General features: G+C 41.3%; 1 protein-coding gene across 3 annotated transcripts in view; it reads right to left on the reverse strand.

Moving 5' to 3' along the window:
* The window catches only part of PIAS4 (protein inhibitor of activated STAT 4), a 129,116-nt gene that overhangs the window by 49,293 nt on the left and 56,259 nt on the right, over nucleotides 1-23,564 (reverse strand). For all 3 annotated transcript variants that reach the window (XM_033954594.1, XM_033954595.1, XM_033954596.1), the window contains exon 5: nucleotides 11,384-11,474. In XM_033954594.1, the coding sequence (XP_033810485.1) occupies nucleotides 11,384-11,474 (91 nt within the window). The remainder of the gene's footprint in view (nucleotides 1-11,383; nucleotides 11,475-23,564) is intronic.

A 23,564-nucleotide genomic window follows, 5' to 3' on the forward strand; every position in this document is an offset into this window, starting at 1 on the left:
TGCTGAACTCAGAGCCACCCCAATTTTCCCATAGACCACAGGTGTCGAAGTCGGTCCTCGAGGGCCGCAATCCAGTCGGGTTTTCAGAATTTCCCCAATGAATATGCATTGAAAGCAGTGCATGCACATAGATCTCATGCAGATTCATTGCGGAAATCTTGAAAACCCGACTGGATTGCGGCCCTCGAGGATCGACTTTGACACCCCTGCCATAGACAGTAAAGAGCCGTACTCACAGATCTGCCATGTATTGTGCCTGTATCAGCTACTCACTGCGTCTGGAAATGAAGAAGGGATTTCTGCCTCAGCCAAGCAAGGGTAACTTCAGCAGCTTGTCTCTTCGGGCTGCCTTTTATTCAGGTACCAAAAACCTAAAATTCTTTACCCCTCACACTCCCACACAGTTCTTCAGGGGGAAGTGCAGCTGACCTCTGCCAAGGTTCCTGACCTGTCGCAGGGTCAAAACAGCCCGGACTCAAGTGCCTAATGCTGCAGGGGTGAGCACTGTTCCCAGGGAAATTATTCCTAAGTACTAAATGTTAAAGCAGGCTGGCAAGGGAGGTGCTATTTTTTAAAGTGTGGCCCTCCTGGTTACAGACCCGTCTACCCCTTCTCCCAGGCAGAGATACTGGGAACCTCTTAGCACAGGGAAGCCTCGAAAAAATATCGATTAAATCTAAAAAAATCTGAGTAGCTATTGACTTTAACAATCCCTCAACTCGTACATTTATCAACCAAAGTCAGTAGCTACTCAGAATTTAAATTTTTCTCAGGAAGTTATTCAGAAGCTAGAAAATAATGATTCCAATGTAAAGATTTTGGATAAACATCTTGTAGCAACTGAATCTCAGATAACATCTTTGCAAACGTTTACTATATCTGCTGTAAAGGATTCCCATGTAACCACTCAAAGTTTGAAAATTTTTTAAGAGTTAAAAATCTGTGTCTAATTAACTTTCCAAGGACCCATTTATTAACACCTGAAATTTTACTAAGGAATTTTTTTAAGGAAATCCTTGGTTTAGCTAACGCAGATTTATTACCTATATCAACAAAAGAAGAAAATTACTTCTGAAACAGGATTAGAAGAACTTGTCCCCACAGAATTTGATCTTACCAGTTTTTTTGGAAGACTCTCAAGATATTATTTTGACTAGAGCAACATTATTGGTAAAATGTTTAAATGAGTCTGACAAAACACTGATCTTAAAAACTTATTTCCAGAATAAAAATAAGAAGTTCTGTGGAGACAATGTCTTAGTGTTTTCGGATGTTGCCAGGGCAACTCAGTTTAAAAGGAAGGCTTTTTTGGCATTAAAACCTCGATTCCTGGCAATTGAAGCATCTTTTTACTTAAAGTTTCCCTGCAAATGTTTGATTAAACATCAGGATAAAGATTATATCTTCTGGGATCCTTTACAACTTGAGCAATTTTTATTAGTTCAAGAATCTCATAAATCATAAACTGATAACTACTGATGCTTTGGAGTTAATTGGAAATACCAGTAAGAATTGAGAAAGTTAAAAATTTCTTTGAAAGATTATATAATTAAGATTCACTATTATTGAATTTTCTTAAATATTGATTAAAAATTTTTCTTTGTTGAATGATGGTAATCTCCCTAAATGTGGGCTAGATGGTAATAATGATGTTATTAATGATGTTATGGATATAATCTTGTTTTGTTTAAATTTCCATTCTTATACTTAATTTTGAAAATTATAATAAAGAAAAAAAAAAATCTAAAATAATCTAGTGCAGAGCAGATGAAGACATCTTCTCAACTCACTTGCAGAACTTAAGACTAAGGGGGGTGGGGCAGAAAGAAAATAATTAATACCTTATGCAAGTAACTCACGAGTTGAGGTGCTTAACCCATCCATAAGGAATTGTATGCTGTTTGCACAGGAAAGTGAAGCTTTACGAGACATTATACAAGTTTTATCCATAAAAATGTGGAGCACACATTTCTTCTGAATAGCTCCATTTCTCTGGTGACTTCGGTACCTGAAGATTGTCATCATGAGGCACTGGTCTCACGGCTGAAGGAAGATTGGGGTATTCAACTGATTTCTTATTTTACCAGAGAAACCAGATACATTTGTCAAACGGAAGTAACAGTCTGTCAAGTGATCCTTCTGTTCTCGCCATATCATTGGGATAGCAAATGACACTGACTTCCAAGTATCCCGGAGCCAAGCTCTAAGATCGACTGCACATCTTGCACAACAAATGTGAGGAGCCCATGTTTTGTCTTGATTGCCAATCTTACAACCGAAGTACAGCTCATATGCTTTCTTAAGACGAGTCATGGTGCGCATTTGGAGGCTTAAGTGTGTACTCGCCACAAATGAAATAGAATACATCAAAGCTGTTGCGACATCGGCAAGACATTTCTGCTATCCTATAGCAATTAATAATTAACTGGCATACTAATTAAGTTACTTACATAGAAAATATTATGCCTTGAAGCATCAACATACACCTGAACTGACAAGACACGTAATGAAGATTATCCCTGTATGCGAACTGCTTTTATATAGCCTTTTCAGGCAGTATCCATCAAGTCCATATACAAGCATGTCCAGGAATGCCTAGACTGCATCATTTCCATGGACATTATGTAACCTGCCCAGAATGTATACCTGGACATGCCCAGGCATGCTTAGAAACATAGAAACATAGAAAGATGACGGCAGAAAAGGGCTACAGCCCATCAAGTCTGCCCACTCTACTGACCCACCCAATTTAGTCTGTGTGCTAATGACCCAATTCTTTAACTTGATCTTCGTAGTGATCCTACGTAGGTGTCCCATTTATTCTTAAAGTCAGGTACGCTGGTGGCCTCAACCACTTGCACCGGAAGCTTGTTCCAGCGATCTATCACTCTTTCCGTGAAGAAGTACTTCCTGGTGTCGCCATTAAATTTCCCTCCTCTGAGTTTGAGCGGATGTCCTCTTGTGGCCGAGGGTCCTTTGGGAAAGAAAATGTCATCTTCCACCTCGACACGTCCTGTGATGTACTTAAATGTCTCAATCATGTCCCCCCTCTCCCTACGTTCCTCAAGAGTGTAGAGCTGCAGTTTGTGCAGTCTCTCTTCGTACGAGAGACCCTTGAGCCCCGAGATCGTCCTAGTGGCCATCCGCTGAACCGACTCGACTCTGAGCACGTCTTTATGGTAATGTGGCCTCCAGAATTGCACACAGTATTCCAGATGAGGTCTCACCATGGCTCTGTATAGTGGCATTATGACTTCAGGTTTCCGGCTGACGAAACTTCTTTTGATACAACCCATCATCTGCCTTGCCTTGGATGAGGCCTTCTCCACTTGTTTGGCAGCCTTCATATCTGCACTGATGATTACTCCTAAATCTCGTTCTACTGAAGTCCTAGCCAATGTTTCTCCATTCAAGGTGTAAGTTCTGCATGGATTACCGCTACCAAGGTGCATGACCTTACATTTCTTAACGTTGAAGCCCAGCTGCCAGGTCGAGGACCAGCATTCCAATGTAAGCAGGTCCTGCGCCATACTGTCTTGCAAGTTGCTTTCACTTACTATATTGCATAGTTTGGCGTCGTCGGCGAATAATGTTACTTTACCTTGAAGCCCTCGAGTCAAGTCCCCTATGAATATGTTAAAAAGGAGTGGACCCAGGACCGAGCCCTGCGGCACTCCGCTGGTCACCTCCGAAGTCTCAGAGAGGGTGCCGTTGACCACCACCCTCTGACGTCTGCAACTCAGCCAATCGTTGACCAATGTAGTCAGTGTCTCGCCTAACCCCATCGATTTCATTTTGCTTATCAGCCTGCGATGTGGGACGCTATCAAAAGCCTTACTGAAGTCTAAGTACACGACGTCCAGAGACTCTCCCGAGTCTAGCTTTCCTGTTACCCAGGACGTTATGCAACCTGCCCTGAATGTACACCTGGACCTGCCCACATTATATCCAGCAAGGTATATCATGAGCAATAGGCCTATATTAAGAATTAAGTTAAGAATTAATTGCATTAGCCTGAAAGTGTAACACGAAATTATAAAAATATACTTTTTTTTGTTAAAACAGTACATGATACGTAATTTTAAACATGATTTTCATAATCAGCAGCCAAAAATCTGTGAGATACATCGTAAATTGTTGAAGAAGCAAAAACTTTGTTGATCAGTGAAATTAGTTATTTATAAACCACTAGTGTTTAAGCCCGTTACATTAACGGGTGCTAGAAAGCAGCCCCCTTTCCCTCCCCCCTTCAGTTCCTCCCTAATTGTCTCTCCCTGGCTCCCCTTCTGTCTTTCCCCCCTAAGCAAAATGATCTGCCTCCCAGCACACCCCTCCCCCTGAAGCAGCCCCCTTTCCCTGTATCCCTCCAATTCCTCCCTGACAGTGTCTCCGTGGCCCCCCATTTTGTCTCCCCCCCAAGAAAAGCTGTCTGCCTCCCAGCACACCCCTCCCCCAAAGCAGACCCCTTTCCCTCTACCCCTCCAATTCCTCCCTGGCTGTCTCTCTGTGGCTCCCATTTTGTCTCCCCCCCAAGCAAAGCTATTTACCTCCCAGCACACCCCTCCCCCAAAGCAGACCCCTTTCCCTCTGCCCCTCCAGTTCCTCTCTGACTGTCTCTCCGTGGCCCCCCCTTCTGTTTCCCCCCCAAGCAAAGCTGTCTGCCTCCAAGCACACCTCTCCCCTTGTTGGCCAAATTCGGAAATGCAGTGACAGGAGTTCATTTAGAAAACTGTTAAAAACACAATTATTTGTTGATGCATTTTTCTGAGTATTGACTGTTGTTGGAATTAATGCTGTCTGTTTCTATTTGTCCTGATATGTTTTAACATTTTACGTATGTAACCATTTTGTAAACCGTTTTGATATAAACAGTATAGAAATTTTTAAAATAAATAAAAAAAATAATGAGTCTTTTGCCCGGTTCTTATTTTCCAATAAATTAGAACCTACAAGCAGTTATTTTGTTTTATTTGGCACCGACAGTTTTCCTTCACACATCAAGGCTTTAGCTAAATATTTTTTAAATAATCCATGTGGATGGCCTGCCTCACTTCTCTTCAGTGGGCCTAAGAAAATACATCCCACTACTTTACTAAAGAAATGACTCAGAACTATAAAATTATTAGCGATGTTCAAGGAATAGTCCTCCTCAGTCATTTCATTTTCTTGTTGCATGATCCTATATTGTAGCCACTAACATCAGGGAGGGAGGGTAAAGATCGAGGGAAATATAATCACACTCCAAAAGCCCCAAAATGGATTTCTTACTCTAGAACAGTGTATCGCAAACTGGGTGCCTCCTGAGATTTCAGGTGTGTCATGACACACTGAGGGAGAATCAGGAGTAAGACCTTCATGAAAATGTAGGTGAAGACCCCTATGAGACCCCCCCAGAGGATATTTTTAAGAGACATTGTGCTATTGAATGCAGGTTTCTGAATAATGAAAGAAACGTATCTCTCCCTGTCAACAGAAACAATATACTTATGTAAGAGGTTCATCTTTGCTCTAGTAGCTAGAAAATATTTGCTGACTGTAACAGCATTGGATATTTTGGGACTTTCCAAGAAGACAAACCCAAACAAGATGTCCTACCAACAGTTATCTGCACTGCTGGGTCATTCCATGTCAAGTGATCAGATTCTTGGAAAGAGCCCTGCATGACCATCACGGATTTTGATGAAACTTCATATGCAGAGTCCACCATGTCTCAAACGAACTTTGGTAAAGTTTTAGTTTCGCCTGTGGAATATTTGTGGAGATATAGCCATTTGTTTGACCCCATACCACAATGAAATACAGTATAACAATGACATTCTGACAACTTTGAGACACAATATCTCCCGAGCTGCGTTTCAAAAAAAACTGAAACTTAGCTACCCTGCACAACTTTTTGAGCTCTGTTCATTGCTACCAATAACAATTTTTGCCGAGCACTAATTGAATGCCTGAATTACAGTAAACTTGGCCGAAAAAATTAGTGCTCCAAAAAAAGTCAAATTTTGACATTACTTAGCTCCCACAATAATTGAGTAATAAATGCGAAATTTGGCGCATGTCTCAGTACAACGTTGTTTTCAAAAGTACAATTTCAACCTCCAAGCTCTTTCCATTAGTTTACAAATTAAGTGTAAAGTTGCTAATTTGTGTAAAAAGGCCAAAAATAGGGTATTTTCAGCCTGCTTTTACAGAAAAATACCTTTTAGAAACTCTTTCAAATCAGTCTCATTAGAAAGAGCATATTTCAAACCCCCTAGAAAAGTGGACTTCATTTTTCAACGCAGGTTAACAATGGCTGAAAAAGGGGGACAAAGTTGGGAGACGCTGCCACGGCAACAACCTCTATTTCAACATAGTTCTGTCATTTTTAAAGTTACAGTTTTGTATTGACGTAGTATTACTACTACTCTATTGCGTTGGTCCATGGTGACATTGTCACTACCAGTTCAAGAGTTTGAACTGGCAACCCCATCGCCATAGGGGTCACGCCCGATAGCTGTGCAATACCAGCCATGGGTGGGCCACTTCGTCCAGGTTCCCAAGCCTCGCATTTGGTTTCTTTGTCAAGGTTCCAAAGCCTTTTGTTGGTATCTTTCTGGTTCCAAAGCCAATGATTAGGGTGTCTTATCCTAGGTTCCCAAGCCTAAATTGGGTATCTTATATGGTTCCCAAGCTGAAGTGAAGTCCACTTTGATTTTAACTGCCAGCAATCTTTATAACATTCTGTTAAATTTTTGAGCCACTTTCTTCAATGCAGTTTCTGGAAATTGATATTGGCGGCCGGATAATGTAACTGAAGGGGCACAAAGCATGCAGATGAGGTGTTGCTCTGGAACCCAACAAACGTCTTGCTTTTCTGGCCAATAAAACGAATGAGCTGGACCGTGAGGATGCATAAATTTTATCAATGCATCATTTTGTTCAATTGAGACTTCAACAACGTTGCCTATCCACCTTTGATTATCGTAAGTACAGGCAACGTAGCAACCAGGAAAGATTTCGGACACTTTCAAATTTGGAATGGCAGTATCAGAAATTTTGGCAACAAAATTTATTGTGTCATTTGAAACTTTGCTGACACGAACCGAGTTTGAGTCGACTGGTACAAATTGGTGGTGCTCTCTGGTACCGGTTACTGTGCTGCTTTCATGCCATCTTTCTTCTTGAAACTTTTTGCTTTCTTCAATTTCTTCTTTTGGAACATAAATGTATTTAACTCCGTGTATATTTTGGTCACAAAAGTTAAATAGATCCTTTGGCGTCAATATTTGATCCGTTGATGGTCTTTGGAGGCTAGCCCGGGCAGCCAGTCGTTTAGTTGTTCCACCAACTCCATCGCAGGGTGATTTTCCGTGGCTAGTTCCAAAAAAATTCCATTCAGCCTCAATGTTGAAATCATTTCTGTGATTGCACAAATTCACAAAGTTCTTGTAGTTTTTATATTGTGCAGCTGAGCCGTCACTGAAGTAGTATATTTTGGTAATGTTTGTTTGAGTTACCAAAAATTCGATCAACTTTTGAATAAACACGTGTACAGATATCGTATCATGTTGCATATGATCAGAAATAATGCAACAGTTTACAACTTGCAATGTGCCCACTTCATTGAGGTAATATGCAACAAAAGGATGTACCGTAGCTTGTGAATTTTCCCAGTGAAAGCCTAGGGCGGCATCCTGTACAACAAATGAGTAATTTTCAGCGAAATCCATCAAAACGATCATTTCCGTTTCTTTAAAGCCTGTCTTCAACATCTTCAAATATTCACTTTGATGTTTTGAAATGAAATGGTGGCTTGTCAACTTCCAAATCTTGCTTGCAAGTCTTTCAATAAAGTTGTCCATGGTTAGTACGCTTGTTTCTAATGTTTCACGGTCAGCGTGAACCCATTGCTTAAATTCTATTGATTCTTCTGGATCTAAATCCTTGAATATTTCTTCCAGGTATGCTGTTAGTGCTTCTTCACCAGGGCAGTTTTGACATCGTTGTAGCATACAGTCCTTGACATTTAGGTCGCACAGTTTTTTCCATAAGAACTTTGTAGTTCTCTTTGACATTGGCGCCTTGTAGCATGAGCTTTACATTTTGATGTATAGTGCAGACACACACGGAGTGTGCACCTGATGCACCAACGGTTACACACCACTTTGGCCTGAGCTCACATAATTTGGAAAAAACAATTTCAGTTCCGTATTTGTTACAGTACGCCACGTACAGCTCTTTTAAATTACACAACAGCAGCCGCTTTTGCTTTTGTACTTTTAAACCATTGAGGCGGACTGAAATACAATCTTTTTTGCCAGGACATATTCTGCTGAATTCATCGTCTTCGTAAAAATCTTGAACTCTATTTGCAATTTCTTTTGGAAGGGACTTGCCAATTTTTGCATCAGGTATAATGCCTTTCTTTTTCTTTACTTTTTGGGCTGTTCTGACCATGCGCTCTGAAATGCCAAACTTCATTGCTGTTTCCTTTATTGACCAACTTTTGGGGGCCATCGTCAATAATTGAACTTTCATTGACCTGTTGGATATTGCAATTTTCATTTTCATTTCTTCATTGAGGTCAGTGTAATCTTCACATAACTTGCATTCTACAGACTGACGAGACGGCCCAACTTCTTCAGCTGAAACTCCAGCAGCAGATGTAATCTTCTTGGCTATCACATTCTGCACACGTTCAATTTTTCGTATCACATAGCCGGCTTTATCTCTACTAGCTAACCTTCGAATTTTCAATGGAGAGATTCCTAAAGCAGTCAAGCTTTGATCAACTGCATCGGAGATGCTGATATCAAAATCGTCTGAAGATGAAGATGCTGCAGTAGCTTCACTCATTGAAACGTATTGGGCTTTGCACCTTCTGCAAAGTTTCTGACCTGGCTTGATATTTATTTTTGCCACTTTTCTAAAATCATTAGACATGGCAAGATCGACTTTTAACAATCCACTTTGAACAATGTGATTTTTCTTTTCAAATGGATTACAACATGATGTTTGCTTTAATTCGTATTTGTCGAGATACTTTGCTTTGTGGTGGAGGCAGATTTGGTCTTTATCCATCAGTTCAACTTCAGAGCGCCGAGTGATAAGCAATTTTTCATCGGTTGACAAATTATGTAAAAAAATGAGCTCACATTTTTTAGAATAAAATGTGCCGTCATGACACTGACAACAATTTTTGCCCAATGGCACAGTCTGGCAGAAAAGGATTATTATTAGTCGATTCGTTGGCATCCATTTTAAACTGAATTAATAATAATGTGGATCTGAAAAAGAAAACAAGTTGTAATTTGTGATCTGCTTGCAACTAAATTATCACCTCAATTTCTAGTTAGGAATAATCATTAATTAAGAACACTATAATTGTACCCAAAGCTTGAGTAAAAATAAACAGGGAAAAACAGTGTGAAAAGTGAAATAATTGTAAATTGAAACGTAGGCCATTGCCATGGTGACATCTCCCAACTTTGTCCCCCTTTTTCGGGCATTGTTAACCTGCGTTGAAAAATGAAGCCCACTTTTCTACGGGGTTTGAAATATGCTCTTTCTAATGAGACTGATTTGAAAGAGTTTCTGAAAGGTATTTTTCTGTAAAAGCAGGCTGAAAATACCCTATTTTTGGCCTTTTTACACAAATTAGCAACTTTACACTTAATTTGTAAACTAATGGAAAGAGCTTGGAGGTTGAAATTGTACTTTTGAAAACAACGTTGTACTGAGACATTATATGCCAAATTTCGCATTTATTACTCAATTATTGTGGGAGCTAAGTAATGTCAAAATTTGACTTTTTTTGGAGCATTAATTTTTTTCGGCCAAGTTTACTGTAATTCAGCCATTCACTCAGTGCTCGACAAAAATTATTATTGGTAGCACTGAATAGAGCTCCAAAAGTTGTGCAGGGTAGCTAAGTTTCAGTTTTTTTGGAAACATAGCTCGTGAGATATTGTGTCTCAAAGTTGTCAGAATGTCACTGTCGTACTGTATGTCATTGCAGTATGGGGTCAAACAAATGGCTATATCTCCACGAATATTCCACAGGCGAAACTAAAACTTTACCAAAGTCCGTTTGATACATGTGGGACTTTGTGCATAAAGTTTTATCAAAATCCGTGATGGTCATGCAGGGAGCCCTTGATCACTTGACATGGAATAACCCTGCTGACAAAGCAACAATAAAGCTCAGGAAGGAGGGGGGACCTACTCTCAGAAATTATTGAACTTAGTATTAAGAATGCATTGTCAGGGGAAATAGAGAGAAGTCAGATTTGACAGTAGGTGACATCATGCTTCAATATAGCTCCGTGATAAGTATGCAGGCTATACAATCAATAGCTATGATAAATGTGACAATCCAATAGAAAGTGAGTATGTAATCTGTAACTAGGTAGTACTCTAGGCTACTAAACTAAAGTATATAAGTAGCATACCGGATGGCTCAAGTTTTAGGATGGATCCATGACAGAATTCGGCTACTCTGTATGTTATCCATTGGCTCAATTTGCTGTACTGTTGGTTCCATGTAAGCTGACTTTTGTCTATTACTAATAAATCTATATTATATACAGCAATTGGGTTGTCGTAGCGAGGTCATTATTCTGAAAAGGTTAGCAGCGCCTTTTCAACACTGACAAGGAGGAGAATCATCCATACCGGTTGACTGCTTACAGAAGTGCCTCTCGCAGCGAGAGGCATGTCCTGTAGGAAGTCAGCCGGCACAGATGGCTCTCATCCTGGCCGGCGTCTCCTCCTCTCCCTGCACTTCTCGGATCCTTCCACCAAAGCGGGTCGCGGCCAGAAGGGCCTCCGTGCATGAACGTTACGTCATCACGTCAACGTCCATGCGCTTCCGGGTGCCTTCCGGCCAGGGCACTGGATTTAGTATGCCACCAGCCGGAAAGTTTGTGAGACAATTATCTAGAAACATGGAAAAATGAAGGCAAAGATCATATGTCTATTCAGTCTACCTGTCCTTGCCATCTACTCTTATCACTCCCTTAGAAATCCGATGTACTTGATCCAAGCTTTCTGTAATTCCAATATTGTCTTCATCTCCCCCACCTCAAGGCTATTTCACCAATTCACCACCTTCTTCCATAACAAAGTATTTCCTCAGGTCTATCCCCTTTTACCTTCATCCTATGCCCTATTGATCCAGAGCTTCCTTTCAATTGAAAAAAACTCATTTCCTGTGCAATTATGCCACACAGACATGTTTAAATACCAATTATATATCCTCTCTCCCACCTTTCTTCCAAAGTACACAAATGCATTATAGCATTATTTTTCTTGTTTCCTATCCCTTTCCTGTTACCAAAGAACCGTTTCTGGCATCCTGCTAATTAACCCTTACCTTTAGAAGGCTGATAAGCAAACTTACCGGGACTGAACAGAAACTATGATTCACCTTCACTGCAATGTTTGGAGGGTACTGATCCTCCTGAGGGCAGGTGGTGTCAGTGTAACAGATCCTGCAAGAAAAAGGAAGTCAACTTGAACAGAGCTGCATTGCCACATTACAGCCCCCAATGCTATACATGACCTTTAGAAAAAAGGGTGAATGTACTTTGGCTCTGGCTCCAGCCATGAAGAACCTGAATCTTGTCATTCAGCTCTTGTGATCTGTAACTGGTGGCTAGTAGGGCTGCTGTATTCCATGGCATTTGCACACATGCCAGTCCAGCAGTATCTATAAGATGCTCAGGACTTAGGTACCAGTCATCTCTGCAAACCATGCTCATCTCTTACCACCTGAAACTAGCACTGCATTGACTGGGTTGCTTTTTATAAAAAAAAGAGTTTCTTAAAGCCTGAACTACTTTAGGATTCACAGCAGTACATGAAAAGGCAAAAAAAAAAAAAAAAAGGTTCAAGTTTATTATATATTTGATATCTCGCCTACCATTACATCTAGGCAGTTTAAAATAGGTTAAAAACAAAGTTTAAAAATAGAGGGAGTAAAAATAAAAATACATCAGACTGAAATGTATAATCATGAGAACATATTGACTAAAGACAAAAAAAGGGGGGAAAGCAAAGTTGCTTACCTGTAATAGATGTTCTCTGTAGACAGCAGGAGAATGCAGTTACACTTGATGGTGAAGTCTCTGACTGAGCCTAATGATGTTGGTACGCTCCCCTAGCTATAGTAAGCTTTTGAGCTTACTGAGTATGTGCAGGATTGCCCTACTACTCGAGCCTCTCCCCTCTGCCTGTCATTTTTGTTCCTACCAATAGAAGAGGAGACGAGGGGAGGGAGGGCGGGCAAGTGTGGCTGCATTCCCCTGCTGTCTACGGAGAACACCTGTTACAGATAAGCAACTTTGCTTTCTCCGGAGACAGGCAGGGGATATGCAGCCTGTTATGCAGATGGCCAGGGGGGTAACTGAAACTCTGCATACTACTGATATGTCTCCTCAAGTCTGCTTATCTGATCTGGGTGTTGCCAAGACAACATCAAAGGTTTCCACAACCTTTGTGACCTGGGAGTTGCCCAAACAGCATCAAAAGGACAGATGAGAAACCGGTCTCTATAACACCTCCTCGATAACATCAAAAGGACTGGCCAGGGGGGTAACTGAAACTCAGCATACTCTGCTTATCTGACATTCTGACCTCCTTGACCTGAGTGTTGCCCAAAACAACATCGAAGGGAACCAGATGGGAAGCCGTTTCTGCAACACCTCCTTCTGATATCCTGACCTGGATGTTGTCAAAACAATAGAACAAAAGAGCAGGACCAGCTGTTCTAATTGTAATAGCAGGACCAGCTGTTTATGCTTTTGAACTCAACAGCGTTCACCCTTTTAAAAGAACAGGATTCTGCTCCTAACATGAGAATCCAAGACGTCTCCAGGAACAGAATCCAAAAGATGTCTAAAGGGGCAGTCTCCCGTGTCTACTCACCTATTAATTGAGGGATTCCCAATTATGAAGGAAGAGTGTTTGCCTGAGATACGGTGATGCTATTTTATTCTTATATATATATAACAATAATAAAGTGTTATTGTTTATGCTTTATATTGTCTGTGTGCTTTTCTGAGTGTCACTGATCATCCCATTTGACAGAAATAAGTGGCGGAACAAATTGGTACCAGAAGTGGGGTTGATCAATGTGGTCAAAAAAGCACCAGATGAAACATGGGGTTGAGGGGCAGGCTCCCAACCTCTCCATTCCGGGTTGGGATGACAGTATTTATAAATTAGTGGCCACTGAGTGGTCTGTAGAAGCAGGATTAAGTGAATCCTGTACTTTTGGAAGTGGGGATCCACATGAATTATGTGCCTCCTTACAAAAGGTGAAAATCTCAAAAGGAGAAGAGCAAGATGGAATTTCTAGACAAGGAAGGATGATTTTGTCAGACTGGAGGAACTTGCATGAAGCTAAACAGGAATTACAATTGAAATTAGGAGAGCTGGAAAAGAAAAGGTATAATCAACAGCATGCCATTAAAATGCTACAATGTCAGAATAAGTTGTTAATGGATAAGGTAGACACCTATCAAAATGTAACAGAAAAGGCAGCTATGCAATGTGCACGATATAAATACAAGAAACGGAGGTGGAAAGTGAGTTACAGAAAAGTTAAAATCTTAATTTATCATCTGCCGGATGATTGGAATCCAAACAAGCGGGATGGGGATATTTGGGATTCAAATTCTAACAACAGTGAGGAGGATATATGTGTTGAAGGAGAACAGGCAGAAAGTTTAGAAGCAGAGCCTGTGAGGAGACAAAGATTACAGGGAAGTCTGCAAACAGGAGAAAATCTAACTAGAAATAATGTTATGGAGGATGTTACTCCACATGAAATCATGGATACGATGGCACGCTTTACACAGCAGCCTGGGGAACCACTAATACAATGGGTAATTCGGGTGCAGGAGCTGGGCGCAGCAGGGATTATGTTGGATGCCACAGATGCCCCTAAATTTGTTCAAATTAGTCAAGAAGTAGCAGTGCAAAATGCGTTGCGGGAGGATCCTTATCCTGCAAAAAATGCCCAATGGTCTTTATTAGAGATAATTAGTAGGGGTGTCACGAGGCGATATCCACTTGAATCTGATTGGCCCTCAAATGATAAAATTTGGTATACATTAAAAGATGCTCAAATGAGAATTAAGGAGGAGGCTAAGAAGGCAACCTTAGTAATAGGTCACGCTGACACATATATGTCATTACCTTTTACTGTGTCCATGAGAAATAAAATTATTAAGTATGCTGCACCGGCATACAAACAGGTAATGATAACCTTGTTGATCAATCAAATAGACAGGACTATTTTGGAAGCCTTAGACGCGGTCCGACAGTTAGGAGATCGGGGGGACTGGGGACTTCCAAATACTTTTGACAAAAAGAGAAAAGGACAATCCAATTCAAACAGGGCTAATCGGGTGTCTCGGAGGAATATGTTTTTGAAATTAATAAAAGATGGTGTAAAGGGGGAAGAAATAGATGGGAAAAATACAAGGACATTATGGGAAATGTACAAAAGTAGAGGACTGGGAAAGAAATCTATGTCTCAAGCACAAATGAACAAAGGAGAGAGGGAGGATATTTTGGTGCCAACGGCTCCCCCTGAGGAAACTGCTTCCATTCTTTATCCTGATTTAAAAGGGTGGAAGTGTTGGGAGGATCAATAATGTGAATGCCGAGCCTCAGTGTTTGCCTGGACCAAATTAGAACAGCGTCCGCAGGTAGAGATAAATATTTAGTAGAAATCTGGGGAGCAAAAGGTACAAGCTGTAGTGGACACTGGGGTGGAGGAATATAAATATCAGGATTGGGGGGAAAATTATACAAGCAGGAAGAAAAAAAATTTTTTTTACAAATTTTAAAATTGGACAATTACCAATTTGGGAATATACTGTATTAATCTATGGGATTCCTTAAAATATAATAGGGCTAGATATCCTAAAAGGGTTAACATTACAGCTTTCCGATGGAATCTATAGTTTTGGTAAATTGCCAGACATTCCTATGAGATCAGTAGTGGTGGGGAAATTATCTAAACCAATAGTAGTACTGATCTCCACTAAAATTGTAAACATGAACCAATGCATTTTTTACTATTCCTATAGTGGAGCAATGTCCAGAACAATTTGCATTCACTTGGCAAGGGAGGCAATATACATCTACCAGACTACCACAAAAATACTTACATAGTCCCACTTCCTATCACAAGATTATAGCAGAAAGTGGGCAAAAAAGGATGCCGAGAGGTGATAGAGAAAGTTAAACAGAAAATTGTAAACTTCCCTCCTCCCCAAAGTAAAAAACAGACTTGGGCCTTTTTGGATTCTGGAGGCAACATATTTCACATCTGGGGTAACATATGGCGTAGGTTGGACAATAAAAAAGTAGAAATATTGCTAAGTGACCTTTATAAAATATAAAGTTTTGTTAGATAGTATAAGGAAGTTGCACTCCAAGTGATTTTGCAAATGTGTCTTTTACCTCAAACACTAACATTGTGAACCACTGTACCTGCACGTAAACTTCTCTTGTATGTTCTATAGATGAAAACGTCCCTGCTTGCATTCTCTTATGAGTGTGTGACAGAGCTTTGAAATGGAAGAAGAAAGAAAGGAGACCAGCAAGAACTTAAGTTTCTATCTCTCTTTCTTTTAGAAGCTTAGTATCCAGACATGGTCAGGAGAACCAATTTCACTGTGCCATATTCAAAATACTTCCAGCACTGTGACCTGATAGTGGGAATCCAATGGATACCAAATTTGTTTATGACTCTTTTGATTAATAGTGTGCTTATTTACAGATTAAATTCAACCCTGAATCATTGCCGATGGAAGAAAGCATGCTGGAGCTCTGTGTTTGTCTGTTTCTGTTATGTGTTGTCTGTTTTAGCTTATGGGGTACCCCAATAAACATCGCACATTGGCCATTTCCAGAGTCTATTCCACCCCTTCTATTAGTCCAAATGGTACCATATCCCTTTCCAAAAAAGATTCCCCCACATACAAGAAAGTATCTTATGAAAACCATGCTCACAATGATTTTATGCTATGGCTCATACAGCCCAATTATATTTTAGTTAGGGGTTATATTATAAGAGGATATCTGAAGAGAAAAAATTAGAAAGCTTTATACCTGGTAAAATGGTGCTCATTGGTATTTGATATTTGCTAAATAAAATAAAAAATGGTCTCTTTATTTAACTTATCAGGTATAAACAGTGCAGTGCATATCTCTGACATAAGTTATTTTGGTATTACCATCAGTACGTGTTTATGGTCTCTCTTAAGTGACATAATAATTATGTCCAGAACATAAAAAGGTGTATTTTCTGAATGTCCTACAGAATACCTTTAAGTACATTAGTGTTGTTTCTCTTATCTCAAACAAATACTACCTTACACACCAGTATTGTGTCATATGTTATCACATTCTGTACATAAAGTGGTTTTTCTTCTTTTATCTTCTCTTTTACCACTAGGGGTGTTTATTGTAACTAAAGCATTGAAGCTAAACAGTCATGATGAAATATTTTCCTTGGAAAATCACGTACTGGAAAATGTTATTCCATATAGACTTTCATCCCTTTGTGATAAAATTGGTCAGCTCTGCTCTCTTATTCTTATGATTTGGCTAACATGCTGGGTTAAGAGAAAATTTCACCAGATCGAGAAGATGATGACACGTAACCAGACATACAGTGCCGTGCCATGACGCTATTATGTGGCACCGACTTGGGAATAGAAGTGAGCCTATATCCTGCCACTTCACATTAGGGCTGGTCTCTGGGGGTGGTGCACTTGACTCTTACGTGAGTGAAGGCATGTGAGTGGCATAGCAAGCCTATTGAAACTGGAGCATAGCCAGACCCTAACCAAAGCTGCTAAGAAAAATGGGATACCAGATAACTGCAGTGATCAATGGTGAATATGAAGCTGCCCTAAATGTATGTAAGCCATGAGTAAGAGCACAAATATAATATTAATAAGATTATTAATTTCCATGATTCCCTATACGTGATACTTTCAAGTAAAATGCTTAATTAGCAAGAAATATTAGGGAAGGCAAGAATACCAGGTTTAGAACATAAGGAAATAATTTATGAAGGGAAAATTAATTTTCCCATTTTACCTTTACCTAAATGTAGAACCTGAGTTCTAGTAAATACTATTGTTTCTGAAATACTGGCTGGCAAACAGGCATATTTTGGCTCCAGAGTAGCAGATGTATTTTGATGGGAAGGTGAATGGGTGCCAAATACTGTACATAATTATGAACTAACACTACGATATGATCAGTTAATGTTACATGTCGTCAATGATATCACAAAGAATTAACTTTATCTCATTGATTTAAAATCACATCACATTCTGTACCCTTAGATAGAAAATGGTGTAATTTTGAAATGAAACAATGTGTCCTTTTACGGTGATGCCTTTGACATTGGGACCCCAATTAGGGTTTCCCACTTATCATGGGCAACAAATAGACGAACAAAATAAAACAAATGTGTCATCTATGAACCATGTTCTTTTCAACATATCTACTATTTGTGCCAATGGACCATTCCACCGCAATGTTATACCTTTATACAAGAAATATCACATAAAAATGTATTTGTTGCTAGCAGTACTGTTAAACTTGTGATTCATGCTATTCAAGCTCCCTTTTCAGTATGTGTATATCAAATGTAAATATTAATTTTTCTTTTGCCTTTGTATTTTATTGCCATCTATAAAGAAAGCCATGCAAAATATAGCAATCAGATCACACTGAAGCTACCACTGCACACCCTTGGTGGGATGCTTTTACTAGAGGGAGGGCTACGGCACAAAAGGTGTTTCTTCATTCCTTACTCTATATTTTTGTTTAACTATCCTTATGTTAACATTTCTTAATTGTGGGTTTACTTATTGTGAATACAAACGGACACTCTATCCCTTTATTTGGATGACTTTTTATTCGGAGGTGCAGACTTAAGGATCCAGGGGTGGACTGTTATGCAGATGGCCAGGGGGGTAACTGAAACTCTGCATACTACTGATATGTCTCCTCAAGTCTGCTTATCTGATCTGGGTGTTGCCAAGACAACATCAAAGGTTTCCACAACCTTTGTGACCTGGGAGTTGCCCAAACAGCATCAAAAGGACAGATGGGAAACCGGTCTCTATAACACCTCCTCGATAACATCAAAAGGACTGGCCAGGGGAGTAACTGAAACTCAGCATACTCTGCTTATCTGACATTCTGACCTCCTTGACCTGAGTGTTGCCCAAAACAACATCGAAGGGAACCAAGATGGGAAGCCGTTTCTGCAACACCTCCTTCTGATATCCTGAACTGGGTGTTGTCAAAACAAAAGAACAAAAGAGCAGGACCAGCTGTTCTAATTGTAATAGCAGGACCAGCTGTTTATGCTTTTGAACTCAACAGCGTTCACCCTTTTAAAAGGACGGGATTCTGCTCCTAACATGAGAATCCAAGACGTCTCCAGGAACAGAATCCAAAAGATGTCTAAAGGGGCAGTCTCCCGTGTCTACTCGCCTATTAATTGAGGGATTCCCAATTATGAAGGAAGAGTGTTTGCCTGAGATACGGTGATGCTATTTTATTCTTATATATATATATATATATATATATATATATATATATATATATATATATATATAACAATAATAAAGTGTTATTGTTTATGCTTTATATTGTCTGTGTGCTTTTCTGAGTGTCACTGATCATCCCATTTGACAGAAATAAGTGGCGGAACACAGCCCTACTTGATGATGAGTCCCATGCTGAAAAAGCATATGAGAGGTGGAAAACAGTCTATAATTCAAAGAGATTACGTAAAACTGATTGTCAAAAAGCGAATATCTGAAGCTAAAGTGTGGTCCAAGCAGCACTGCATTGTAAAAGTATGCACAGAAGACTAGTTTGCTGGTTTGGAAATACCCTAGATTGGGACGGATTTCAAGTTGGCTATTGGAGCCGCTATAGTTTGTAGTTGATGCCCTGCCAGGGGGTTGAATATGAGCTCTTGCGCAGCAAAAATGGATGCACTGCAGACCAAAATGCAGCTTCAGAAACATCCTGAATAGGAATTAAAATGAAAATTTGCCATGCAGAAGCTGTAGGTCGCTCTCTATGATCTACACTTGACACAGTAGGGATCAGGTGTGCTCTGGGGTAGCACAAATTAATAAAATGTGCTATCGGAGAGGAGAGTTCTTTCTCTGTTCTATCATATTGCATTTTATTGTTTTATTGGTTTTTGTTTTCTTGTGTTCCTCAGTAGCTGATGTAGAAGAAACAGAGAGCTGATTTGGTTGGCAAACTGAGTAGTTGCCTAGAGGTAAAAACATAATGCTCCTCTGCAGTGGACAACATGGAGACCTTGGTCTGCTGGAGAGGAATGTAAAGGAAGAAACGATGATGATAAAGTAATAGATTGGTTTAGATGAAAATCCGTACCAAGTGTAGGAAAGAATCTGGAATGAGTTCGGAAAAAATACTCTAGTAGGAAAAAAAATGTATGAGATAAGTAGAATAAGTAAGGCATGCTTGAAGTTCCCTACATCCTCAAGTGAAGTTGAAAGCAGTGAGACAAAACTAATGTCCCAGAAAAGAACATAATGGAAGCAGATTCCAATGGTTTAGACAGGAATTGGACCAAGAGATCCACCCCCAATGGTAGGTCCCACACTGGAGGAGGGTCTCTTATTGGAGACCGAAGGTGGTACGACTGTTCATAAAATGAGAGAGTTTGATTAGAGACCAGTATCTGAGAGATGCAGAAGGCATGAGAATGAAGTCAAGTGGACAATGAAGAGGAAAAACTTGGAGAACTTGCACCCGGATGGAATAAATGTACCCATGTAAACTGAGAGGATCTGTCAGTATGTTTAACAGACTGCGGAGATTGGAAGGTAAGAAATGGCTATTCTGCTGAAAAAGGAGAGAGGAATGGTCTTCTAAGGGAAATAGCAGAGCATCCTGAAGGTTCTGCAGGCAAATTTTTCTTTTTTAGTACTGGATGTTCTTAGAATATCAGATTAGATAGGCAGTGTAGAAAAATTGTTTGGAACTGGCTCTGTTACTAAAGTAGATTAAGAAGAGGATAAACACTGTAAAGATGCTAGAGTAAGCTTGGTCTCCTTTTAAGGATACGGTCACCGAGGCGCAAAATCTATATATACGGCATATCAACAAGGGATCAAAGAGGAAAAAGAATAAAGAACCAGTGTGGCTCACTGTAGAGGTAAAGGAAGCGATCAAATACAAAAAACCTCATTTAAGGAATGGAAAAGATCAAAAATGGATGAAAACTGGAATAAGCACAAACATCAACGCAGGTGCCATAAAGTGGTAAAAGGGGCCAAAAGAGACTACGAGGAAAAAATAACTAAGGAGGCAAAAAACTTCAAGCCGTTCTTTCGATATTTTAATGGGAAATAACCCATGAAGGAAGTGATGGGACCGTTGGATAACCAAGGAATAAAGGGAACGCTAAAGGAGGACAAAGCAATCACCAACAGACTGAACACGTTTTTTGCGTCTGTATTTACCGAAGAGGATATACACAGCATACCGGAACCCATTAGGCTATATACTGGGAGTGAAAATGGTAAACTGACAGGGTTAACGATCAGTCTAGAAGAGGTATGCAGGCAGATTGATAGGCTTAAGAGTGATAAATCCCCGGGACCGGATGGCATCCATCCGAGGGTCATCAAGGAACTGAAAGGGACCATAGCTGAACTGCTTCAACTAACAGCCAATCTGTCGATCGTACTGGGAAAGATTCCAGAGGACTGGAATGTGGCGAATGTTACGCCGATCTTAAAAAAAGGTTTGAGGGGAGACCCAGGAAACTACAGACTGGCGAGACTGACCTCGGTACTGGGAAAGATGGTAGAGGTGCTGATAAAGGACTGCATCATTGATCACCTTGACGGACACAGGCTGATGAGGACCAGCCAGCACGGTTTCAGCAAAGGCAGATCTTGTTTGACAAACTTGCTGCACTTCTTTGAAGGAGTAAACAGGCAGATAGACAAGGGCAACCTGGTCGACATTGTATATCTGGACTTTCAGAAGGCATTCGACAAGGTTCCGCATGAACGACTACTTCGGAAAATTGCAAGCCATGGAATCAAGGGTGAAATACTCACGTGGATTAAAAACTGGCTGGAGCATAGAAAACAGAGAGTGGGGGTAAATGGACACTACTCGGACTGGAAGAGTGTCACCAGTGGGGTGCCGCAGGGCTCAGTGCTTGGATCCATGCTCTTTAATATCTTTATAAATGATCTGGACATAGGTTCAACGAGCGAAATGATTAAATTTGCAGACAATACAAAGTTATTCAGAGTAGTGAAGATGCAGGGGAATAGCGAAGATCTGCAAAGTGACATAATCAGGCTCGAGGAATGGGCATCGACATGGCAGTTGAGGTTCAAGTGTAAAGTGATGTGTATCTGTAACAAAAATCTCCTGCATGAATACAGGATGTCCGGTGCAGTACTTGGAGAGACCTCCTAGGAAAGTGATTTGGGAGTTCTGATTGACAAGTCGATGAAGCTATCCACGCAATGTGCAGCGGCGAAAAGAATGCTAGGAATGATAAAGAAGGGGATCACGAACAGATCGGAGAAGGTTATCATGCCGCTGTACTGGGCCATGGTATGCCCTCATCTGCAGTATTGCGTACAGCACTGGTCACCATACATGAAGGAGGACACGGTATTACTCAAAAGGGTCCAGAGAAGAGCGACTAAGATGGTTAAGGGGTTGGAGAAGCTGCCATACAGCGAAAGATTAGAGAAACTGGGCCTCTTTTCCCTCGAATAGAGGGGACATGATCGAAACATTCAAGGTATTGAAGGGGATAGACTTAGTAGATAAGGACAGGTTGTTCACCCTCTCCAAGGTAGGGAGAACGAGAGGGCACTCTCTAAAGTTGAAAGGGGACAGATTCCATACAAACGTAAGGAAGTTCTTCTTCACCCAGAGTTTAGCAGAAAACTGGAATGCTCTTCTGGAATCTGTCATAGGGGAAAACACCCTCCAGGGATTCAAGACAAGTTCCTACTGAACAAGAACGTTCGCAGGTAGGGCTAGTCTCAGTTAGGACGCTGGTCTTTGACCGGAAGGCCGCCACATGAGCGGACTGCTGGGCATGATGGACCACTTGTCTGACCCAGTAGCGGCAATTCTTTTGTTCTTATGGAGATGGGGCAGTGCCAATGCTCCTAATTATGAGCTTGGAACCAGCTGGTATGAGATTAGCTCAGCAGTTCCTGAGTAGCTTATAAGAGTACGTGTTGGTATAAAATGGTAGAAGTCTGGTGAAACTTATGTTCTCAGCTGTAGTATGTCAGATAACCATGTTTGTTTAATATTTTTACACACGCAAAATACCTTCCCCATAAAAAAAAAGAATAAAAAAGACAGGCCTGTCAAAAAAATTACCCCCCTCACTAAACTCCCCCCCCTCACTGGAGAAAAAAGGAGGGATGCCAATTCCCTCCTGCCATCAGTGTTTTTTTGGGTTTTTTAAAAATGCTGCATGCATGCAGCACAGCCCTCGCCCTCCCCACCCCCCGCCGACGGCACGGCCCATCCCCGGCAGTAAAAAGTTGTGAGCAGGAGGAGTGCTCAGTTCCTCCTGCTCCTAGGCCAACCACCCCCCGGCCCATCCCTGGTCGGCTGAGGAGGTCGGGCCCGGCCCACCCACCTGGTACCTGTAAAATAGTTGGGAGCAGGAGGGTTGCCTGGTCCCTCCTGCTCCTTGGGCAAGGCTCCCCAACATCTTCGGGAGCAGGAGGGGTGCCCGGACCCTCCTCCTGCTCCTATGCACCACCAAAATCTTCAGGAGCAGGAGGAAAGCCCTCCTTCTCCTACTCTTCTGCCGGCCCACCGCCCAAAAGCGGCCTTAGGCCCCGCCCTGGCGCATCATCTGATGCACGGGGAGAGGCCTAAGGCCCTGATTGGCTGAGGTGCCTCCCCACCAGACTGAACCATAGCCCTGAGGGGAGGGAGCCAAAGGAATCTTCTGCTGCCATCCCAGAGCTGAAACTTTTTTGTCAGTCTTGGAAGATGTACGCTGCCCTGCCCTCCCCTGCCTGAACTGGAGCAGGGCCCTGAGGGGAGGGAGTCAAAGTACCTGCTATTTCGCCGGTGTTCACTCCATGCAGGCGCAAGGCTTTTTATTTTTTCCTTTTTGTAATAGATGAGTCGCTGCCAGTGCTACGGTGTTGTTATTGGCCCAGCTAAGGCTGAACGGTACTTTCATCCCCTGCCGGACTGAAGCAGAGCCCTGAGGGGAGGGAACCAAAAATACCTTTTGCTTTGCTGGTGTGCTCTCCATTCCAACGCAAAGCTTCCTCATATGAGTTGCTGCCGGCGGTGGGATCTTGTTATCAGCCCAGATGAGAGGGAACGGCACTTCCCTCCCCCGCCGGACCGAGTCAGAGCCCTAAGGGGAGGGAGCCAAAGGAATCTTCTGCTGCCTCACCGGTGCTGAAACTTTTTTGTCAGAGTTGGCGGATGTACGCTGCCTTCCCCTGTAGGACCGAAGCAGGGCCCAGAGA

Source organism: Geotrypetes seraphini, chromosome 8, assembly GCF_902459505.1.
Source record: "Geotrypetes seraphini chromosome 8, aGeoSer1.1, whole genome shotgun sequence".
Classification (NCBI taxonomy): Eukaryota; Metazoa; Chordata; class Amphibia; order Gymnophiona; family Dermophiidae; genus Geotrypetes; species Geotrypetes seraphini.